Source organism: Danio rerio, chromosome 11 (genome assembly GCF_052040795.2).
Source record: "Danio rerio strain M-AB ecotype USA chromosome 11, GRCz13ab, whole genome shotgun sequence".
In the NCBI taxonomy this organism is placed as follows: Eukaryota; Metazoa; Chordata; class Actinopteri; order Cypriniformes; family Danionidae; genus Danio; species Danio rerio.
The window spans coordinates 13,702,300-13,727,685 of NC_141031.1; the positions used below are offsets into that span (position 1 = coordinate 13,702,300).

General features: G+C 34.7%; 1 protein-coding gene across 9 annotated transcripts in view; it reads right to left on the reverse strand.

The window, feature by feature from the left end:
- Window positions 1-3,571: 3,571 nt before the first annotated feature.
- The window catches only part of elovl1b (ELOVL fatty acid elongase 1b), a 57,024-nt gene continuing 35,209 nt past the window's right edge, over window positions 3,572-25,386 (reverse strand). For 4 of the 9 annotated variants that reach the window (XM_087272129.1, XM_087272130.1, XM_087272131.1 and 1 more), the window contains 7 exons: window positions 17,627-17,728; window positions 13,699-13,889; window positions 13,409-13,489; window positions 13,250-13,306; window positions 10,729-10,834; window positions 8,514-8,650; window positions 3,572-4,547 (listed from right to left, as the gene is read on the reverse strand). In XM_087272129.1, the coding sequence (XP_087128255.1) occupies window positions 4,218-4,547; window positions 8,514-8,650; window positions 10,729-10,834; window positions 13,250-13,306; window positions 13,409-13,489; window positions 13,699-13,889; window positions 17,627-17,687 (963 nt within the window). In that variant the 5' untranslated portion in view covers window positions 17,688-17,728 and the 3' untranslated portion in view covers window positions 3,572-4,217. 9 annotated transcript variants of the gene reach the window in all.

The following is a 25,386-nucleotide window of genomic DNA, read 5'->3' on the forward strand; positions in this document are numbered from 1 at the left end:
AATCTGCCAATGGAGTAAGCAAAATAATCTTACGTCAAAAGAAAAAACAAGATTAATTTGCTTACCCCATTGGCAGATTATTTTGCTTGTTTTAAGGAAAAATTGACTTAATATTGGCATAATATTTCTCAAAACAAGGCAATATGTTTTGCTTGTCTAAAAAATGCTTCTTGATATAAGAAATTTTAGATATTTAGACTAGAAAAAAGACAAAAAATCTCAGCAAGAAAAGCATTTTTTGCATTGTTGGAGTAGCCAAAACCCATTGTTACTTGGAACTGTTAAGTTGACTAAATGTTTATATTTGTGCCTATTAATCATTTATTGAAAGCTTAATGAGTTTACTCACTTTTACCTGACAAAAGTCTTGTCGCCTATCCAAGTTTTAGAACAACAAATAATAACTGGATTTTTAGTTGATCATTTGGTATCAGAAGTGGCTTATATGAAAACCAAAGGCCTATTTAGGCATATTTTACCTAAATAAAATATTATCAAGCCTTGATTTTTAATTATTTAATTAGGACAGAAAGGTCTGGCTTTTGATTAAACAAAAGTCTTGTCACTTAACAGAAATAACGAACAGTATAGAATATCAAATCATGGTGCAGTGGAAAAAGAATTAATGTTGTGTTTGACTCCCATGTGCTTGGATGACTACATCCATACATCTCTGCAGTGACTCAAATACATTATTAATAAAGTCATCTGGAATGACAAAGAAAATGTTCTTGCAGGAGTTCATCAAGATCCTTTAATTTAATCTTCAATACCTCTATCTTACACCAGAAATGCTAAATAATTTTCATGTCTGGTGACTGAGCTGGCCAGTCCTGAAGCATATTGACCTTCATTGCTTTCAGGTTGAACAATTTGCCCTCTCCTGTGGTTTGTAATGTAATGGGAAGCACAAATGTCTTGATACCTCAGGTTGTTGATGTTGCCATCCACTTTGCAGAGCTTTCACATGCCCCCATACTGAATGTAACCCTAAACCATGATTTTCCTAAACCAAACTTGATTGATTACGGTGAGAATCTTGGGTCTATGAATAGACCTTATTATTGGGTCTTATAAATAAATAAAAAAAATCAACCTTTTGTCACTTTTCGAAACAATCAACTAGAAGTCAAGTTATTAATTGTTTCTCTTACAACTGGGATGGATGACAAGACTTTTGTCAGGTATTGTAGTAAACTAATCGCTTTTTAAAAAGGGAGTTAACCTGTTACTTTTAAAACTAATGCATTTTAAAGTGAAGTTATTCACATCAGCAAAACTGTTATCAGTAGACCTCTAGTTATCACCACTGGATCGTCTGTGACAAATCAAAGTAGCAGTCTGTAGTTTACAGTCTGCACTTCTTCTAGAGACCTCGGGTTGGTCAGAGAAAGATTTAGAAAATGTAAAGGTTGGTTCACTCTATAGTGAAAATGCTGTTATTAATTACTCAACCTCATGTCGTTCCAAACCCCCAAAGACCTTCATTTGTGTTCAAAACACAAATTAAGTTTTCCCGACTCATTCAAGATCCAGAAAAACACCATAAATCATCTTCGAAACAGACCAATAGTGGTTCAATCGAAGTGTGGTTTATTCATAAACTAATTTCGAGAGGATCACGTGCTTATAATCAACACGGCTGGCTCCTTGTTAGCTCCGTAATCAGCCCTATTAGATGATTACGGAAGCATTATAAATAACCTGAGTTTTCCACTCCAGTTATCTTTGTCTTGAAGCTCCCCCCCTTCCACCCCTACATCCTCCCACTTTTTCTGATCGGGCGACACGGTGGCCCAGTGGCTAGCACTGTTGCCTCACAGCAAGAACACCGCTAGTCCAACCCATCGGGCTGGTTGGTGTTTCTGTGTGGAGTTTGCATGTTCTCCCCGTGTTCGCGTGGGTTTTCCCCGGGTTCCCCGGTTTCCTCCCACCTTCCAAAAACATAAACCATAGCAATCGACTAAAACAAATTATCACCCAATACAACCTGAGTTTACACTTCTCACGGGGACAAGCAGGGGAGTTCTCGAGACCTACCTGACCTCGAATTCCCCTCTCGCCCTTCTAACGGGAGGGAGCCCCGGGCTCGAGGATATTACGAGCTCAGGGCTCTCTCCCGGGACAGCATGCCAAATACGCTTTATTGATTATCAGCTAAGTGTGAACTCTTGAAATGTTATTAAGCTACAAGAATACATCGGTGCACACTTGAGGACTTCAACATCCAGTGAACAATTTTGGTTAATAGACATTTAAATGCGGACAGCTTGGCTAAAACAAGTCTAATCTTGGCCTGTCAGTGAAAATCTAATAGCCATCTAAGACTAGCCCAAAATTAGACTAGTCATCAAATAGACAGACTTTATATGTGTAGTCATTCATTTCTGTTTATTTGATGACTGGTGTAATTTTGGCATATAATTTGATTTTCACCGACAGCCTAAATTTAGGGTTGTTTTAGCCAAGCTGACTTTATTTTGACATCTATTAGACATCTTTTAGAAAAAAAAAAAAAAGGTTGCTGGGCAGTTTCTTCTCCTCAGTGTCAGTATAGGGTGCATGTTGACCTGTCATGCTGCTTATCAGATGCACTTGTGTTTGGTTTCATGCAAAGGAAGTCAAACACAGGCATCCAGGGTATACATCAGTGCACAATATACTGACACTGATCTATAAAGTCATTATTTTTGTTTTATACGCACACAAATGTATTCTTGTAGCTTGATGATAATCTGATTGAACCACTAAAGGCATATGATTGTTTTAGGGTGTTTTTAGGTACCTTTCTGGACTCTGAACAAGTCGGGAACACCTGAGCGAGTTCTCAGATTTCACCTAAAATATTTTCATTCATGTTCTGAAGATTTGAAACGACACAAAAGAGAGTAGTTAATAACACAATTTCGATTTTTTAGGTGAACTAACCCTTTAAGGCCAGACTTCTGGACATTACTGATAAACGAGGACCAAAGTGTGATGATTAGCATGCGCTAATATTGGAAAGAGACTCGGATTCTGTTCCTGAATTTTCAGTCTTCCACATTTAGAACTCATTGTAGCCATAGCAATCTCTGTTGTACTAGCTGAAATAGGCACAACGCTGATTTCTCCCGAGTCACTGTACAAATCCCATAACGCCCTGTTCTCCCAGCTTGTCCTGACCTCTGCCCTACATTAATGCACACCTGCTGGAAAAAAAAGGCACCAGGAATTCAGCAAAACAAAGGCGACGCTTGAATAAACAGGAGTGTGAATTATACGCACAAACTCTCGTGCACTGTGAGCTTGAAGTCATTTGCTCCTACGCGACCTCTGTGAACTTGGTTTGTCCTCGTTTCCTCCCTCACACACACACACGGCGTAGGATGCTTGCTCATCTGGTCTTCCTCTGTTGCATTTCAGGAACTGAATGGACTTTTTGTTTACATCCAACATGCTGCACATTCTTGAGGACTGTTGCAGATTGTGAAGGAGAAGCGCGGCATGCACCAGCTGCAGATTTCTTGACTGAAGCCTAAAACATGAGAAATAATCAGAGCAGACACCACTGCATTCTGGTAGACGACCGTGTTATTCAAAAAGTATTTTAATAATTCAGCCGTTTACATCGGAGAGATGCCAAAAGAACGTGTTGAAATGTCAGACCGAATTGTAGGTCATTGATTTTATTGAAGAAGGGAACTACAATGTGCCATCAAACAGCATCTTACATGGAATAAACAGATAACTGTATTTTAAAACGGGATTTATTTTTTTGCATTTTATTCGAGTGACTTTTTTTTCCTCTATCAATCGCGTTAGTTTGTAAGGTAAAACTATTTACATGTGTAATTCAAGTTTACTGATGTTGGCTGTACAGTGTCTGCTATAGGGGGAGAATGAAAGACACGCATATATACATGCGTGTGTGTTCGTGCCCATCTTTAAATTCAATCTGTTTAGATGAACGTCGAGCAACATCAGCGGAGGAATGCATCCGGTCAGTACTCTTTTCCTCTTCATACATTATGCTCAATAATTATTCTTTCGATTAATTTATGACGACAAAAAATATACAAACAGGACTTCATATCCTCGTGTACTTATTATAAAACAACAAAACGAAGATTTGCAAAAAAAAAAAAAGAAGTGTCCCAAAACACTCTTTGGACTCCATATAGTGCTTAGTGCAGGTTTTCCTGGTCATCCGTTTTGGGTCTTCTCTTCCTGAGCTCTCAGGCTTTCTTCATCTTGCCGTTGAGAGCGTTTCCGTTCTCGTGGTGTTTCTTTCCATTGCTCAGGCCGTTTTCATGGATGGCGTGGCCGTTTGAAACCCCTGAGGAGCCGTTGGTGACGATGGTGGATCCGTTGGTCTTGGTGGTCTCTTGGGTGTTTTTCGGAAGCCTCTTACCCTTAATGTATGCCTGGTACCAGAAGTTGGAGAACAGCACGAAGAAGAAGGTTCCGTAGAGCCAGATGAGGTGGATGATCACAGGAACCTGGAAGTCGCAGCTCTCCATGAAGTACCACTGAGACACGTGTAGAGACACCAACACAAACTGAGTCTGTGGAGAAAGAGTAAGAAAGAATTTGAATGTTGATTTATGGAAAGTTCATATAGTGCCAATGCCTGTGAAAACCACACAAAAAGATTATTTTACCAGTTGAATGTTTAGGACTTTGATATTTAGGGTAACGAATCAACAAAACTATTTTTTTATTGAGATGTTGACAGTCATATACGTGTCCCACAATACTAAAAACTGTATTAGGAAACATATTTCACTAACAAGTGGAAATTGGTTGTTTTTCCGTTGTTTTGAGCAAATTCGTTCTTCCGGCTTAAAATGAAGTTTTGAATTCCAGCATGGAGAATGGCTGTCTGTACCAGCTGGTACAAAGTGACGTCATCAAGTTTTCAGCATTAATTCATGAGAAAGACTTGGTACAAACTAATCAGAGCGCTCTATTGTGAACAAGATGCAACTTCATTAATATGCATGATATGTCTTCAAAGACTCTTTTTACCTATTACAGTGCTCAGAGAGATGCCACCTTGTGTTGCCAACTAAAATTAAAACAAGTAGTAGAAGAAGAATTGTTCAGAGCTTTGGGTCGTAAGTGTTGAATTCATAAATGTGCCGCAACGAAGGTTTTGTTTCTATTTCCCCACGATGAGAGCATTGCTCACGTGTGGACACGTGAGCTCTGCTAACACAGGATAAAAGTATGTTTGTAAAGAACAGTTTTTACCCAAGAGCTTTTTGAATCTGGAAATGGTGGAATACAGATTTGCCACTCATCTCCTTTAAAAAAAAAAAAGAAAAAAAAGACGCAGTTCCAGTTGGTGTTATGGATTTAGTGTTTAATCAATATTCTTTGTTTTTGTTTATTCAGATGGCAAAGTTAGTATCCTCAGCACTTTTTAAAGACATACAAAAGTCAAAATGATTCAGTTACTAAGTTCACAGTAATATCACTACAATATTATGGACTGAAAACTTTCCCACACAGCTCTCAGATGCGCTGTAAGTGCTGCTCTATGAATCACTTTCTATCTCCCTTGGGTCTCTATTGCCTTTTTGAAAACTAGCATGTGCACATAATGAAACTCCACTTTTCATGCAAATACTTCCCTCTTTCAACACTTAACTGCCACCTAAATAAAGGGAAGGGTGGAAAAATAATGGGTGGCTGGAATCACCCACTTTTTTTAAACTAGAAAAACTGCGGGTTCATGTCCCTTTAATGCACAGGTGTCAAACTCAGTTCCAAAAGGGCCGCAGCTCTGCACAGTTTAGTTCCAACCCTAATTAAACACACCCGATCAAACTAATTGAGTCCTTCAGGCTTGTTTGAAACCTACAGGTAAGTGTGTTGGAGCAGGGTTGGAACTAAACTGTGCAGGGCTTCGGCCCTCCAGGAATTGAGTTTGACACCCCTGCTTTAAAGGAATAGTTCACTCAAAAGTACTGGGTCATCCTTTACTAGTTTTAAACCTTTATTAGTTTCTATCTTCTGTTGAACACTGAAGATGTTGAAAAATCATGGAATCCTATAACCGGTTGTATTTTTAAAGTCACTTTAAATCACAGATTTTCTTCAAAAGTATCTCATGCTCAACAGAAAACTCGAATGTTTGGAACTACTTTCAGCATCATTATTCCAGCCATCAAGGTCAAATGGTCCTTCAAGAAACATGCTAATCTGTTGATTTGATGCAAACAATTATGCCTTTAGTCATATTCGAACAATTTAATATGTCGTGAATGAATAAAAGTATTATTTAAAAGCTAAATAATCAATAAATCAAAGCAATACATTTCTGAGGGATCATGCAACTCTTAATAATGACTGCTGGAAATCACAGGAATAGACAACAGTTTAACCCGTATACAGGGTTTTCACTCTTTCACGAACAGCAGATATACTATTTAAAAGCACTATTAGTTTCAAACCAAGCACCTTTCTCAGTTGGCCCAACATGTGAAGCACCATGAAACTCCTTACTTAATTAAAATCAAACATTTCCTAGGAAGTGCTTGAAATCAAATGTAAGTAATTTTCAGGCATTGAATCCATGTGTCTGACATTCAAGTACGTTCAAGAAGTGTGAGAACCCTGTATATATTTAATACCATTTTACTACATCACGATTATTATTGTATTTTTAATCAAACACATGCAGCCTTGGTGAGCAGAAGAGACTGCCTTCAAAACATGATAAGATTGTGTGTGTGAAACTTCTACCCAAAAAAACAAAACAAAAAACAACATACTTTCAGAATTTACTCACATGTCTTTAAAAAACAAACAAAACAGCCATAACACATCGAAACAAATATTTTCAAGGTATTTTTGTACATCAACCGCATTCTTTTTCTAAGAACAAATATTATTGTTTTTTCTGCATGTTTAATTCACATTGATTAATTTTATGACGCCTTTACTATTATTTTAGGATGTTCAGTTGAAGGACAGAAGCTTCTAATGTCATTAAAATATCCGAACTGATTGAAAATAACTGGAAGTTAAAATTTGAGCAACATGACAATTAGTAACACGACAATAATTATTTTTTTTTTGTGTGAACTATCCAGATCAAGGACTTCACTGATTTAATTCCCTTCCAAAGGGTTGTGAATTGAATCAACTAAACACTAAAAGCAATAGAGTCAATACCTTTCCATCCACCTATTTATATGCACATTTTAGATATGCGGAAAAAAAAAAACGGCTGATAGAAACGCCAAGATGCACATAAATTTGGAAAATGAGCATAAAAAACATGGCATAACAGAGTAGGATAAACTTTTTATTCGATTAGAAAAGATGCGCATAGACTGCGATGGAAACACTTTTACTGAACAAATTCCAGTAAGTGCATTAAAAAGGTCAAGTGATTTTGTTTTAAGAGATCGTGTGATGATAAATATGTGTGAATGGACAAAATCACCAGTCTGAGCACATTGTAAAACATCTGAAATGTTGTTTTGGCCATTCTAAAACGCATTAACCATTTCACTATCAGTTTTATTATATTATTAATGACCTCCAAAGTCAAGTGCATCTGACACCTTCAAATGCCACCGCGCGTTCACTCCATTTAAGGATTGTCTTCTGAGTCATTTATTAAATGAAGAAAAAAAATGACACAGCTTCTCGTACCGCAGCAAATTCCGTTTTTACTGTTGATATGTGGCGCCAGTTGATCAGAAAGTGACAACTTTGTTCGCTTTTACTCACTGGATGGAAGCGCTGCTTTATTCGCACATATTTTATGCGATAATTTAGTTTCGTGAATTAAGTTAATTCACATTTTTGGATGGAAACAAAGCTAGCGTAAAAGCGATTAGTTATTTAAAGCGATTAAACCAATTGCCTTATAACTTTATGTCAGTAAACCCACTGTAACTTGAAACTGTTGTTGACTTAAATTTGTGCAATTATATGATTTTACTCACTTTTTTTTAAACACAGTTAACTAATCGCTTTGAAGTATTATTTAAGATAGTACCTTACATCCTAAAATGTGCATAAAAACACTGTATGTGGATTACTTGCAATAAAAATGTAAGTATTTCTGTTGTATCTTAGAACTGTTCAGATTATTTAACTTAATTGTTTAGAATTACACAGATTTTCAAAGGTAAGGTTAGCTAAACAATTTTTACAGTGAAATAATCATCCTTTTATTCAGTAAAGTCTCACAGTCCAACTCACCGGCCAAGAATTTGGCTGTAGTGTATTTTGTGTCAACAACTCAATTTGAATGGATTATGAGTGAATAATTACTTAAATGTTTGTTTGTTTGTTTCTAATAACTTGGTAAATGTTCTATTAAGTTCTTGGGAAAAAAATGTGGGTTTTTGGTATCCAATTATTTGGTCAATCCAAATTCAACTTATGATGTCTTGCGTAACAAAAACATGGGTTTACATGAGCACAATTAGTAGATTTTGGGTAAATGGTCCTTGTTTAATAATACTGTGGAAGAGTTTTATACTCCTCAACAAATCAAATTAACATACCAGCTGAATTGCAGTCATGTACTTCTTCCACCATAGGAACTTCTGGAAGCGAGGACCGGCAGCAGAAAGACCGTAGTAAAAGTACATGATCACATGAACACAAGAGTTGACCATGGCGTGGAAGGAGCCCATTCCACCTGCAGGAGAACATAGAAGAAAACGAAAAAAAAAGCCTTTAGATTTCGATTCTGGTGCTTTAGGAGTTTACTTACACAACAACGTCTTTTAGGAGCCGGAAAATGCAAAGCTTTTAGTGTTTTTTTAAAACATTACATTTATAATACTACTAGTGTGACCTACAAAATGTTATTTTGGGAAAAATGGTTGGGGACTTAATTTAGTGACTTAATAAAACTCTCATAAATGAGTAAAATATTAGCAATATTGAAGACAACTGAAAACGATCCTAAAATAACTGTTGCTGGCAATCTGCTATGGAAAGAAAACATTGTAAAAAAACACTCGACTACAATGAACTTTTAACAAGTGGTCACCTTAATCTTGACTCAAGTCTTAGCAATATGGTAAAAATATATTTTTACATGCATTTCAAAATACACAAAAATGGGCAAAAACATTTTTTTTTATATATATTTATGTTCTAAATACATAACACTTTAAATAGTTTATTTGCTTAATTATTGTCTAAGAAATACATTTAACACTGGAGGAAAATCTTTAAGTCTTAAAATGTACAATACTTGCTTTAAATGTTTAAGTTCCCAGGAATTCATTTCTGACAGAGTCGCCTCCCTAGTGAGCCAATCACTGTGCACATAGTTACTAATCATGCTGACATCCACCCCACCATAGCATAAAAGGACACCCAAAAACGTTAATTTTTATCCCTTAAGGACTTCTCTCTATTCTCTCTCAGATGCAGAAAAGCTTGTTCATGCTTTTATGACCTCAAGGCTGGATTACTGTAATACTCTTTTCCCTGGTTGTAATGCATCATCTATTAATAAACTTTAGTTTATTAAATGCAGCTGCCAGAGTTCTTACCAGGTCAAGAAAAAATAGATCATATCACCTCAGTTTTATCCTCCCTACACTGGCTGCCTGTTAAGTTCTGTATTGATTATAAAATATTGCTTCTTACCTAGAAGGCTCTAAATAGTCTAGCTCTTTATCCAACCAAACTTCTGCCTAGCCACAATCCAACCTGCTCTCAAAAATCTCAAATCTTACCCAAAAAAAGTACCCAGAACAGCAAAGTCCACAGCTTTCATATATGGCTCTAAAAACTCTAAATAGTGTCTGATAATAGCAGAGGCTCAGACAAACTCTCTCAGCTGAAAAACTAATCGTTTTAGTATCACATAACTGGAGGATACAGTTTTAATCAACTTGTCAAATCTTTCACATTACATTATTATCTCTTGTGCAAATAAATTATGAACAGCAGCTACGCTAATTCTTTTCTTAATTCCCCATCTCCACCATGGGATACCCATTCTGAGGCCTCTAGATTGTGGAGTGCCACTCGATCAAGTCCAAGACTTGTAAAGAGGTGATGCCAACCCTACAAGGACTTGAAGAGATGATGCCAACCATCTAAGATCTCCAAGGGCAACAAACACTTAATACATTTCACTGAACATGTACTATTATTACTACACGTAAATATTAGATTAGTTCTTTTGGATATACACTGTACAACTACAGGTAACCTATGTTTATATACTGACAACCCTTTAGACAACTCATAAACCTTTCTAATTTTGAATAAATAATGATGTTTACCTTTTGTGAAGCTGCTTTGTAATGATAAGTATTTTGAAAAGTACTATACAAGTAAGCAAGCATGTAGCGTGACAAAGTAACACCACCAACTATTGACCTGGCATGCATAATACAGCATCTCTAGACAGTTTACACAGATTCATGGAACTATTTCACTAATGTAATTTAATGTATGCAAAAGGAAAAACATTTCCCCTTTAAGTAAATCGTTGTTGTGTAAACGGACCCTGCAAGTCACATGTATTATGCTGTAGGCAGTTTAACAACAATCAGTCTATGATGATCATCCACACCAAAAGCTTTGTATACAATATGCTTTAGCTCATGCAAAAATTCTTGGCTGGGTGATGAGCAAAACCCATGTTTCAGAAGTTTGCCAGGGTCCATTGGCAGGACACGTCGCTGACATGATGTGCTGTTTATGTAAATTTCTACTGACTGACCCAGATTGGAAAGCAGATTGACTCACCTGGCACAATACTCACGCCCCACCACCATGTCCAGGGCATGAAGGAATGATGGAAGATGTGCAGGAACGTGATCTGACTGTGTTTCTTGCGCAACACAAAAAACACCTGAAGAAAAACAACAAGAACCAACCTGCTCTTTAAAGGTTCAGGACACCCTGGAGAACTTTTTTTTTAATTAACAGATTTGTGTGTGTTGAGCATCAGTTAAGACAATGTTAGTACCTGTCAGCTTTAATTGTGGGGAAAACTGGATAATTTTGAGCTTTTGTCAGCAAATTTTAGCTTCCGGGTTTAAAATGATTTTTGGGGCGGGATCAAAATCGGCGACGTAGCGCAGTACTGCAAGTGCAATGATGACGCGTCGGTTTCTCATTATTATTCATAGCGGAGTTTTTTATCCTATGAGAAGAGCCGGCTGCTTAATTATTCATGAGACCTGCCAGAGTCAAGCCCGAGCTGTGAGACACGTCACGGACCCACGGCACGGGCACACAGTATTTAGCCGTTCATGAAGGCTCACATGCGTTTGTTTCCATGATCCACGGGGTTTGTTGCATGTTTTCCCCCGCGATCTTGTCAGGGCCGATCATACAGCAAAGCTGTGTGTGCTGCTAGCATTTTTGTCGGGAGAGCAACACGAGAATTAGAGAATGTTCGTTTACATTTAGACACATCACTGTGCTGCTGTGTTTGCCTAAATCCTCCAGATTACCAGCAGGGCTAATGGTTAAAATAGACGGGTCAGGAGACCTGCTGCATTGAGTCTGCTGGATACGGGGATTGAGGGAGAAGTCCTCATTTATAGGGTTTACATGAACACACTTATCTTTACAATGATATAAATTGTGGTTATGTGTATATGAAATTACGAATAACAAATGTAGCAGGGCATTAAATCACTGTTCATTTCTTTGCATTTTAATTTTGTAAACTATAAACTCATGCATCTCCTCACGGTTTGTCTCATTTTGTGAGCTAGCTTTGTTCGCTCACATTCTCCCCTGCTGGCCACGCCCACCCCTACCCGATGCTCGCAGAGCTCCACGCCCATTAATCATGCATCTTTTGAAAAAATCTTGAAGTAGACTTTAACCGAAAGTGGGGGGTGTCATGGCCCTTTAAAGGGCTCATATGACATCCATTTAAAAAAATAATAGATTTTGTTTATTTAATGTAATGCAATGCATTATTTCAATTCAATTCAATTCAGCTTTATTTGTAAAGCGCTTTTACAATGTAGATTGTGTCAAAGCAGCTTCACATAAATGGTCATAGTAACTGGAACAGTGTGGTTCAGGTTTTAGTATTTAAGTTCAGTTCAGTTTAGCTCAGTTCAGTGTGATTTAATCATTACTGAGAGTTCAAACACTGAAGAGCAAATTCATCGATGCGTAGCTCTACCAATCCTGAACCATGCGAGGCAGTGGCGACAGCGGAGAGGGAAAAAACTGATGGGAGTGAAGAAAAAAAACCTTGAGAGAACCAGACTCAGTTGGACACGACCATTTTAATTTCTCCGCTGGCCAAAAGTCTTGTGCAGAGCTTCAGTCGCCGTGGAGGTTTAGTGTGGTTTAATGATTAATCTGGACTAAATGCATGCAAAATAAAAGTTTGCGTTTACATAATTTTGTATAGATATATATTCATGTTTACATATAATGTATATAACTGTATGTGTCCATTTATATATACACATAATAAATATACACATACATTATTTATATTACTTCAATCATTTTTTTTTATTAATGGACAATGCACAGATATTGATGTTTCACTATGTTTTTACACAACATTGTTTGAAACGGTTTACATTGCTCTACTAGCATTAAATCCAAATCCCAACATCCGAAATGACAACAGATTGTTAAGATTTAATTAATGTGATTTTTAATGTTATTGATTAATGCACTTGACAGGTTTCATTTATTCATTAATTTTCCTTCTGCTTAGTCCCTGGTTTATCAAGGGTTACCACAATGGAATGAACTGCCACTTACTTGACAGATTATTATATTTTTAATTTCAGGTGGTTTGTATTTGTTTTATGTTTGGTAAAATAATCTATAATAATCTCTAATCTTTGATGATTTTAAACTAATTACAAGGTCTTGTCCCAATAAGGGGATTTAGAGGGTTTTGCATAAAAAGCAGAAGTGGATTTAACTGATTGACGCAAAAGAAAATTTACATTGTTAACAATTCACATATTCACATACAGTATTTATATACCAGCTTTATATACATGCATTCAAATTGCTGTCTTTGATGATAAGCTAATTACAATGTTACAGGATATACAGTGAATTTTCAAAAAAACATGACCTTAGTTGGATAGTAATTATAATATAATAGTACATTTACTATTAGTTAGAACACAGTAGTTTACAATGGTATACCTTGAAACCATGTGAAATTTGAGATCTTAATTCGCAAAGAGCTTGTAACAAACACACACCAAAAAATGCATCATATGACCCTTTTAAAACTACTAGTCTGTGCAATGTATTCCAAACTTACTGTGTCCATAAGCTCAATGAACTTTGAAAACAGGAATAACCAAGCAACTCTTGCCATCTGTCAAAAAAATACAGCTTTAATACATAGATTTGGACTGGAATTGCACACAAACTATAGCAATATTCAGTTTTATTACAGGAAATGGAAAGCCAATCTTACTCTGAGTCCTTGAGGGCTGTTGGAATAATCGCATGGGTCGCATCTCCAAGTGTATCCCGTCGCCCAACCAGACATCAAGAACTACACGTCAAAGCGGAAAAGATGATTAACTCATGAATGTATCTTCAAGAACTGGTTTTAATTAGCTATTCAAACCAGAATAGTGTCTTCGTAATGATTCAAAAATACAACACGCCTCTCTCCGAGTCAATACGGAGAGTCAGACAATGTATATTTAAGTTTAGGCACATTTGTTTCAGTCACACCACCTGATATCTCCCGATACTCACCTCATATACGATATATGCAGACAGGCCGACTAAGGACAGGTTGTAGATGATCATGGCTTCTTTCAGCTGAAAGGGTTTACGGTTGGCCATGAATTTTGGGCCGGCGTACAGTACAAAGAAAAGATAAGCGAGAAGAATAGCAGTCATACTGAATGGGCTTTCCATTAGTGGGTAATCCTTCAACCGCGGGTCTAAAATGAGAAACACACACAAACAAAACAGCTTTTTTACACACTGCAACAGATAACAAGAATTTGACTGTGTTATGAATTGGTAAGAGAGAAATCTAATCAACCAATCAAATGAGATGCCCAATATTAAACTTATTTTGATGTTTTAGCTGGAAATTAATTAGCTTTCTCATACTTGAAATGCCAACTGACCCATCTGAGGCTCGAACCAGTGACCTTCTTGCTGTGAGGTGATTGTGCTACCAACTGCACCACCGTGACCCCCACAACTCAAGTTTGCAACTGTTTTGCTACTAGTCAGCTTTTACTTTAACTAATATAATGAGGGAGGAGAATGTTATAAACTTTTATTAGATAGTATTCAGCTAGCATGTATTGTTATTAAGTCATTTTCTTTTCTAACATGATAGAAGCAATAATTTATTAGCAATTTCATGCTATTTAATGTGGTGTTTTAATAATAATACTAAAAAAACTAATATGATTATTAGCAGCGCTTATTTTATGGTCAGTTTATGTAATGACTGATAATGCAAACATAATAAACAGGGCAATAACTATACTGTCCTTAAACCTACCCAAATCCAATTGAATTTAATTCATTACAATAAGCTAAGCTGAAAGTGACCCTGAAAGAAGATAAGAGCCTTTTCCTAGTCATTGTAAGATGAGCCTTTTCCTTAAAAAGATGGAGTATTGCTTTTTATTGTAAGTGCATTTTAAATGAACATATTGTAAAACAAAGTGTAACTGTTACTATATATACAAATACTATATAAATAAATTAATTAGACTACTTATAATAGTCTAAATAAAACCTAAATTATTATTTCTATGAAACAGGAACGTAAAATAAAGCGCTACCAATAAGAATTATCATTATTATCTAAAGCAAAATTATCTAGTATATAAAAAAACACATCATATATATGTGTATTATATGTGTAAAATCACAGTTGAACTTTAATTTTACAGTATGTGCACTTAACATGCACTTGTAAACGTACTTGAGAAACTGGGTTATGCAAGGTTTCTTGGGTTACGGTTGGGTTCAGGAGTAGATTTAAGGATCGTGCCCAGTTATTGGCCAGTTTATGTAATGACTGAAAGGTACATTACATACATCTAAAAACTAAGTACAAAGTACAAACATTTGAATATTGGTAGCACTTGCATATTTCACATCTTTATACTATGTATTTTTCAGTTAGAACATAAACTCAGGTATACTGTATGTGCACGTTACAGTAAGTCCCTTTTAACTGACAAAAAAAACAACAAAAAAAAACAACGGTAACACTTTACTTTGATGGTCCATTTGAGTATTAGTAGACTGTCTGCTTAATATCTGTTGATACAGACATTCAACAGACATTTAACTGACTATAAAATACTTTGCATGTACATGTCAACTTACACTAACCCTAACAGCAACCCTAACCCGAACCCCAACCTAACAGTCAACTTATAATCTACTGAGAATCAGTTGGCATGTAGATGCAATGAAACTTAATTCAACAAACGGACCATCAAAATAAAGTGACAAAAAAAAAAAAAACACCCACTTTATATTCAGTAGCTTTAACTACTAGGTACATCAAAAATACAGCATAAAGTATAATAAAGTAGAAGTACAAAAAATAAGTGCAGCGTTATGAATTGTGTTCATATTTTATTGCACAACATATGCTTTTATTGCAATAGGATATGGGATCGGTTTGGTGGTATGGGTGGTTTTAAAAGTAGGTTGAGGTGTAAGGGTTGGATCAACAGGGGAATTATAAATGTAAACTAATTATTACAGATGTACATACATGCAGATAATTTCCAAAATCTAAATATAATGTAAAAACTTGTCTGTATAGAAGTGCTTTGTACCAAATGGTTAGTTTATATTGTAGTTTAGAGTAATTTCATAATAAGTGAGACTGAAGGTTTTACTAAATTTAAAATACTGTCAATTATTAAATCAACAAATAAATTGATTTCACAATACATAATATTCATATACAGCTGAAGTCAGAACTATTAGCCCTCCTATATATTTTCTCCAAGTTCTCTTTAACGGAGAGAAGATTTTTTCCAACACATTTTTAAACATAATAGTTTTGATAACTCATTTCTAATAACCGATTTATTTTATATTTGTCGTGATGACAGTAAGTAATATTTAACTAGATATTGTTCAAGATAATATAGCTTAACGTGCAATTTAAAGCCTTAGCTAGGTTAAATAAGTTAATTAGGCAAGTTAGGGTAATTAGGCAAGTCATTGTGTAACAGTGGTTTCGGTAGACAATCAGAAAAAATAAAGCTTAAGGGGGCTAAAAACCTGACTTTAAAATGGTTTAAAAAAAAATTTAAACTGCTTTTATTCTAGCACAATTAAAACAAATAAGACTTTTTCTAGAAGAAAAAATATTATAGGAAATTCTGTGAAAATTTCCTTGCTCTGTTAAACATCATTTGGAAAATATCTGAAAATGGCTAATAATTTTGACTTACAACTGTACTGTATATATACAACTGTATATAACATATACACACTTAGGCCCCGTTTACATTAGTGCGTTTTAGTTTTAAAACGGCGTTGTAGAATGAAAACGATCCGCGTCCACACTCGCGTTTTACCCAGCGTTTCTGAACTGCTCTCCGTCCACACCAAAACGCTGAAAACGCACATCACGTGACCACACACAAACTCACGGGCAAGCGCTCCAGCATTTCTACCCAGATGAGAGCTCTGCTTGTCGGACTGCTCATCACGCATCTCCCGCTGGATCTAATCTCACTATATTTGCTAAACGTGATATTTCATTCATGTTGTTGTCTTTATCTAACGACATAGGCCAATTCCCTGACTTTGGTCATTGGAATCTATTAAGTTACTTGTTCACGGGTAACATGTTTTGGTTAAGCGCAAAGATAAGTTAATGATTAATCCAGGTACATTGACTGATCGCTTGCCTTTATTTCCTACAATGTATAAACTTATTGTATGTTATACTTTTATAATTATCGATTATTAAAACTGATTTTCAGCAAAAGAGAGGGTGCGTTTCGTATTTTCACTGAAATTGAAAAGAGGCAGTTATAGGCTCCGTTTTGTTATAAATATCCCCACAGTGAAGATGACGCTCATATATGCAGCACGACGCCTCAACATTTCTGCTGTCTGTTAAGTTGCTAATATTAAAAAGAAAATAGGCAGTTCCTTAAATCATGTTTACATTTTATTGTTGAGAAAGTGAAACAACGTAGCCAGGGTGATGTGAATGAAGTTATAAAGTACACTGTTCCCTTTGAAGATTTACGCGTGTCCTCGGTATGTTTTCCATATCAAGAGAAGGGGGAGACTGCAGCCTTGATCAAACTTGCGAAGTCTTAACTTACAAGAAGAGGATGCGAGACTGAACTGTGTGGGCTACTTAATATTGAGGAAAAGCCCCAATCAGATAGGCGAACGTTTGCAGCCTCGCCTCCGTTTTCAGATGTCTCCGTCTTTCCCCATCCACACTGAGACGGAGCAGCAGCGTTTTAGAATGAAAACGGCCTCTCCAGCGTTTTCAAAAAGCTCCGTTTTCGGCGCTCGAGAACTCCGGCGTAGTGTGGACGGATGGCGTAACCGTAGCAAAACGTATGCGTTTTCAAACTAAAACGCACTAGTGTAAACGGGGCCTTAGTAGTGCAAATGCCAGGACAGTCTAGGAGATAACTTCAGGAATCTGCATATTTACCTCTGGCTGCTAAGAGGCTGCCATAGGCCTCCAGTACTCTGTCTTTCACAGTCTCCAGCATTTTTGCTGACGTCAACTTCACGCCTGACTGCACAAAAGCACCTGAGAAAGCAAAAAGAGAGATGTTATCAGCTCAGAGTACAAGGTGTCACAAAACTTTCATGACAGTGTGATTCCTACATTAGTACTGGATCTCCACCCTGGGTTTCCTACAAGCTGCTGTCTTATTGAATTAAATGCCAAACAAGAAATGCAGTTAGTGCATCAGGCGAGCTCAACAGCTGAGGCAGTGAAAATGAAAGAGCTTTCAAACCGCATTCACACAGGAAACATGTGATACTCATCTCATGCCCATTTAACATCCCTAAAGCCAGATTAGCTAAACTACTAATGTCAATTACAAGACTACTGCTAAATTCAACTCTCATCAACTATGACACACGCACATGCACACACGTTAAAAGCTTGATCAGAAAAAAATCATAAATATAAAAAATGTTTTCTGTTCAACAAAGGTGCATTTACGTTGTCAAAAATAGAGTTAAAACCGTAAAATGATGAAATGGTATTAAAATTTTAAATAAAAAAAATGGTGAATGTAGTTTAAAATTTAATTAATTCCCATGATTCAGAAATCAGAATGTGAGCATCATTACTCCAAGTCTTCAGGGTAACAAGATGTTTTAGAAATTATAGTATGCTTATTTGCGGTTCAGTTAAATTTACATTTAGTCTTTTAGCAGATGCTTTTTGTCCAAAGTGACTCAGAATTGAGAAGGTATTCAGCGATTCAACAAGAAGAGGCAAAACACAATTAAACAAAAGGAGCTGGTGGTGTTCAGAGAATTTAGTGCTAGAGTAAAGGAGGGGAGGAGGTTGGGGTTGGTTATAAAGAGAATAGGGGTTCTACAGTTGCTATGTCAAGCCCACTGACCTTCAATATATTTTTTAAAATAATCAATTATTATGATCAATTATTATTTAGGAATTTTAATACTATTAGTACTTAAATCATTAATAATGATTCTAAATTATTTTTTTTAATTGTGATATATTTGACTTTTTAGGAAAGAAAGCAGGAAGGAAAGAAGATGAAAAAAATGATAAAAAAAAGAAAACAACAAGACAAATGACAAGAAAAAAATTTTATAACAAAAATTAAAAATAATACAAAAAGAATAAAAAGAAAGAAAAATGATAAAACAAAATAACTAAATTGAAGAAAACTAATAAGGGAAAAATAATAAAAGAAAGAAACAATAAAAAATAAAGAAAGAATTTTAAAAAGAAAGAAGGAATAATAAATAAAAAAAGAAGAAAGAAAAAATAGAAAACATAAGAAAAAATGAAAAAAAATAATAAAAGACAAATAAATTAAAATAATAATAAAAAATAAGTAATAAAAAGAAAGAAAGAATGAATAAGAAATAATAAAAAAGAAAGAATAAGACAATAAAAAAGACAAAATAATAAAAGAATAATAAAAATAATAATAAAAAGAAAGAAATAATAATTTAAAATTGAATAAAAGAAAGAATAATAAAAAGAAAGAAAAAATAATAAAGAAAAAAATGAAGAAAAAAAATTAAAGAAAGAAAGAAATAATAATAAAAAATAATTTAAAACTCAACTCAACCCACTTTATTTCTATAGCACTTTCACAAATCACAATGATTACCAAAGTGCTGTACATAAAACACATAAAACGCATGTAAATTATACATAAAACCAAAATACATAAACTCACATCACATGATTAAAAGCTAAAGAAACTAAGTGTGTTTTCAGTGACCTCTGAAAAGGCTCAAAAGTTTGAGCTGTTCTTAAAGAGAGTGGGAGATCATTCCAGAGTCTTGGAGCTGCTACCGAGAAAGCTCTATCACCTCGACATTTTAAGCATGATCTAGGAACTTGCAAATAGAGACGATCCATAGAGCGAAGAGATCTCACAGGTTGGTGCATAATAATTAGCTCAGAAATATACTCAGGGGCCAGGCCATGGAGGGATTTATAAACATACAACAGAACTTTGTACTGAATTGGCAGCCAGTGAAGAGAAACAAGTACAGGTGTAATGTGTTCTCATTTTTTTGTGCCTGTTAAAAGCCTAGCAGCTGCGTTCTGGACTAGCTGAAGTCGCGAGAGAGAGGCCTGACTCACACCCAGATACAATGCGTTGCAATAGTCTAGACGAGAAGAAATAAAAGCATGAACAACTTTCTCCAAATCACTGAAAGAGAGGATAGACTTCAGCTTGGCAATATATCTAAAATAGAAAAAACTATTTTTGACAACCGCATTAATTTGCCGATCAAATTTTAGCTCAGAGTCAAAGATGACACCAAGACTCTTTACTGAGGAATGTATTTTCCCAAGAAGCCATCAGAATCTGAACCTTTTTGGCCAAAAACAATGAATTTGCACTTGTCTTCATTCAGTTGGAGAAAGTTATTTGCCAACCAACACTTCACATCAGCCAAACAATTAAGCAAAGCCTGAAGGGAGGATTGATCCCTAGATTTTATAGGGAAGTAGATTTGAAAGTCATCAGCATATAGATGGTATATTATGGCATGCTTTTCAAAAATTTTTCCTAATGAAAGTAAGTAAAGTGAGAACAAAACAGGACCCAGTATTGAGCCTTGCAGAACCCCACACATTAATTGCATGACAGATGAAGAGGAGTTGCCCAAACTGACTGATATAGTTCTATCCTTCAGATATGAGGAGAACCAATCTAAGGCCAGACCCTGGATAACAGCGTGTTCTCTATCAGTGAGAATGTCATGATCCACTGTATCAAAAGCAGCAGTGAGATCCAACAGTACAAGAACAACAGGGCTACCTGAATCAACCTCCAACAAAATATCGTTTGAAACCCTCGATAGAGCGGACTCTGTGCTATGACGAGCTCTAAAACCAGACTGAAACTCATCAAAAATATTATTATTAGCCAGAAACTCATTTAGTTGTACAGACACAACCTTCTCTAAAATCTTTGAGATAAAAGGCAATTTAGAAATAGGGCAAAAATTCTTCATGTCTGAGGCATCAAGATTCGCTTTCTTTAGCAGGGGTTGAATAACAGCATGTTTAAAACTACTAGGAACGATACCAGTAGAGAGACTACTATTTACAATTGAAAGCACACTAGGACCAATTGAGTGCATCGCCTCCTTAAATAAGGTGGCAGGGATGACATCACAGGCTGAACCAGAAGGCTTCATATGTGCAAAAATGTCATTAGGTTGTGACAAAGACACAGGATTAAAGCTGGCTAGATTTTTTTAAGGGGGCAACAGAAATTGTAGAAACACTGACTACAGGTGAAATCTGTGAACGAATTCCAACAATCTTATCAGCAAAAAAATGCAGAAATTTTTCACAGGTGTCAACAGATGAAGAAATTGATGGAGAACCAACAGGCTAAAGTATGGTGTTAATAGTGGAGAACAGTACTTTTGAATTATGACAGTTCTTTGAAATTATGTTAGATAAATAATTTGATCTAGCTGCTTTCACTGCCCTTTGAAAAGTTGTCAAGCAATCTATCAATGATTCATATGAAACTTGTAGTTTGTCTTTAAGGCATTTGCGCTCAGCTCTTCTACACTTCTGCCTAAGGGCGCTAATATTGCTGCTCACCCAAGGCTGGGGCTTAACTTTCTTTTTCTTAATTTTTAATGGAGCTACGGAATTCAGAATATTAGAGCATATTAAGTTAAACTGGATAATAAACTCCTCTGGTCCCATATCAGAAGACGGAAACTCCATAAGTGATCTTGATGAACCCATATCAAAAGCAGATGAAAAATTACTAGCAGTGGAGGCGGAGAGCACACGAGTCTCAACAGCAACAGAACTATCATCAGCTTGACAATTAAAAATAAAATAAGAATTAAATAGAACAGCCTTGTGGTCCACATGACCATGCTCATATGTTGGGCCCACAACACATTGTAATAGACCAAAAGAGTCTAATAAATTATTAAACTCATTAACAAAAGGTCTGTTTGGACAGCAAACATTTTTATTATTTTTTATTATTAAAAAATAATAAAAGAAAGGAATATTAAAATGAAAAAATATAATAATAATAATAATACAAAATTATCAAAAAATAAAGAAAGATAAAAAAGGAAAGAAGAAATAATAAAGGACAGCATTTATTTTAAATGAAATCATTATCCATGATTTTTTACATTATAATGTAAAAAAGTATGTAAAATTTTCATAATGTATTTGAACTTTCATTTTATTTCAGCTATTTAACATGTCCTTGATTATTAAATGAAGATAAATTTACACAAAGATCAACACAGCTGCCATATATAATCAACTTTTCAACATCAAAGTTGTCCTCAAACTATTGAACCTCCATTTTTCTCTTAGGACAATATTTAAAAACCTTTTAGATCTGCAATATAATCACTAACATCAGTCAGAAAGCCAAACATTGCGCTCCTATTTTTTAAAATTTCCTTATCTACTCCAAACTCAGTGTATTTGTCATTTTCCCTCAGTCTACTTCCCGCCTCCCTGTGTTTTTCCTCCTGAAGTCCTATGTGGTATGATGTGTGGGGGTGTGGCTACAGGAGGAGTAATCAGGTCATACTTCCTTCACCTTCATCAAACACTCGGTCACCTCCACCAATGAATACATCAATGCTTGAGCTTTGACGCTATAAACAGATCAAATAATGGATTCATCCACAGAGAGAGGAAGTGCAGTCTGCTCTTATCAGACATCTGTGTCCCAACTGAACTCTGGGTAAACACAGGAGGGGTTCAGGTGTGTCGCGCGCTGGGTGTTTGAACTCTTTCTTTTCAATAAAACAAAGGAACTTCCTAAAGAAAAGCTATGAAGGGACAGATTTCACATGGAGCACAATAACTGAAGCAAACTCCCAACACATTCTTGGAGTATTCACTAATCGTATGTTAAAGATTAACACAGAATCAAAAGAGCTGTAAAAAATTCACCATGGCTCTTTTCTCACTGAACAGACATAAGGGGCACATTTAGTTCATTAAATAAATGAAAAAAATATATATTAAATAAAAAGTAAACAAAAAGCAAATTAAAAAACAAAAACTTAAAAATATAATAAAATGTTAAATAAATTAGAAAAAAACATATAAAACAAATGAAAAAAATTTAATGCAAAATGAAAAATTAAATAAAATATAAAAACAACAAAATAAAAAACAATTAAATGAAAAAATTGATAAACACAAAACAATTCAAATAAAATATAAAACAAATAAGAAATTAAATTATATATATATATATATATATATATATATATATATATATATATATATATATATATATATATATATATATATATATATATATATATAACATTTTGTTTATTAAAATGACAAATTAAATAAAATATAAAACAACAAATTAAAAATAAAATAAAAATAGCCAACTATGGAGAAACTGGGTATATGGTCAAATATTAATGATAACAATAAACATAATGATTATAATATAAATAAATGTTATGCAACATAAAATACTGATAGGCTATAGAGGCTCAATTCTAAATAAACAATGATAGATATTTTACATAAAATTTCTAGAATGAACTTACCAAAAATAAAAAAATTAGGCCAAACAAATAAAATGCATGTATTCTGATGCAAGTACAATTAGTATTTATTTGGCTTGCATACTTTTAACATAACTGAGCTAAAAACTTTGTGATTGATATTTGTTAGTTAAACAAACAAAACAAATAAGAACAAGATGTAATAATATCAATGAATACAATGTGCTTCAAATGCTAATTATTAATTCATTTAGTGTGTGGAGTAAGGAGCAGTGTCAGTTTTTTAATATACATAAATATATCTCATGGAATTTAACATATAGCATCTGGATTTTTCTACAGCTCAATGCAGTTCAAGGTTCACAATTTTCCCAAAACAATTTTTATTTTTCAAACTTATTTTACAAACAAAGAGAATTTAATACCAACAAAGCATACAGTGATTGAATGTACGAACTATAAAACATGAACATGAGTGATTTGTCTATATTAAAAGATCTCAATTTCTGTAAACAGTATAATCTTTGTTGCCCCTTCTTACACAACAAATCTGCTTAGTATTAGCAGAAAAGGTTAATTTATTATCTAAATCAAACTGTAAAATGTACTTAAAGACAAACGTATTAACATCATATGTTTTGTAAAGATTAAAATCATAAATATGTTTGTTTCAACAATTAGATCATTTGTATTGAATTATACTTCAATATTTAATTTTATTTAATTCTATAAAATTTAAATTAAATAAAACATTTCTAAAAAATATTTGAAAAAACAGTTATGTATCATAAAATAGCCATTATAGCACAATCAATAATCATAATAAAAAAGAATATAATACAAACATGAAACACTTTTATTATTGCTCAATTACAAACAATAATACAAACTTTTACATACAAACTCTAAAATGTATTTATAGATAAACATATTAATTTATATATTTTTTAAAAAATAAAACAATATTCAAAATTATAAATAATTATGTTTTAAACAATTATATAGAAATGTTTAATCTAAATAAATATAGAACAAATATTTTAAGAAAATTACGTATTAGAAATAATTACATAACTGATTCATAAAACTCAGACAATATAATGTCAAACATTTAGAGCTTTAAGGTCAAAAGTAGTACACCACCCCATTCAGTAGTCATGAATAGAAGTATATAGTTTTATAACCGTGAATTTAGATAAGATTAGCAGTAAATTACTCATTTACAACAGAGTGAAACAATGATGTGCCCATATCAGTTGGAAAAAATATGACCCAACGACTCCACTGTCCTTCTGATATCTAAAATACACAAGCAGACGCGACTCTCATTGGCCAAAATAATGACTTCATCTAAAGGAAAACTATAGCAACAAGAAGGAGCCATTTATTAAAGGTCAATAAATGCCATCTTTACCTTTCAAGGGATTTGCTCACTTGCCAACAATCAACATCTGCTCAAAAGCCATGCCGGAAACTTCTCTTAAGCTCCACCAAAAATGTCCTCACCACTTCAAAAGATGGTAATGATAGAGGACGGCACAGACTGATGGGTTTCTACTGATGCTGATTGGAATCACACAGCGTGTTTCGTCACACACGGAGACGTTTTCAGAAAATGCACTGTGGCCTTCAGGTTAAACTGCCTTCTGGTTGCTATCGCAGTCTGTGTGATTGTAAAAAATAAAAAAGGAGATAACATTCTTGTTCTTTTTGAGTAAAATCTAAGAATTCAAACTACTGCATCATATTGATCTGCAAATGGAAGTCAGGAGACTGAAGATAAGATTAGAGAAACACTGAGTTCAGTAAAGGGAAACGACAACTGAATATGCACACAAATGCCTGAGAAAAGAGACCAAGCGTTATTGTAAATATTCCTTTCTTTTAGACTTTGTATTATAAAATGTATACAAAAAAAAAATGTTTAATTAATTAATAATAATAATACATGGTGGCTCGGTGGTTAGCATTGTTGCCTCACAGCAAGAAGGTCGCTGATTCGAGTCCCAGCAGGGTCAGTTGGCATTTCTGTATGGAGTTTGCATGTTCCTCCCATGTTGGCATGGGCTTCCTCTGGGTGCTCCGGTTTCCCCCAGAAGTCCAAAGACATGCGCTATAGGTGAATTGAATAAATTAAATTGGCCGTAGTGTATGAGTGTGTATGCGTGTTGCAGCTGAAAAGGCATTCGCTGTGTAAAA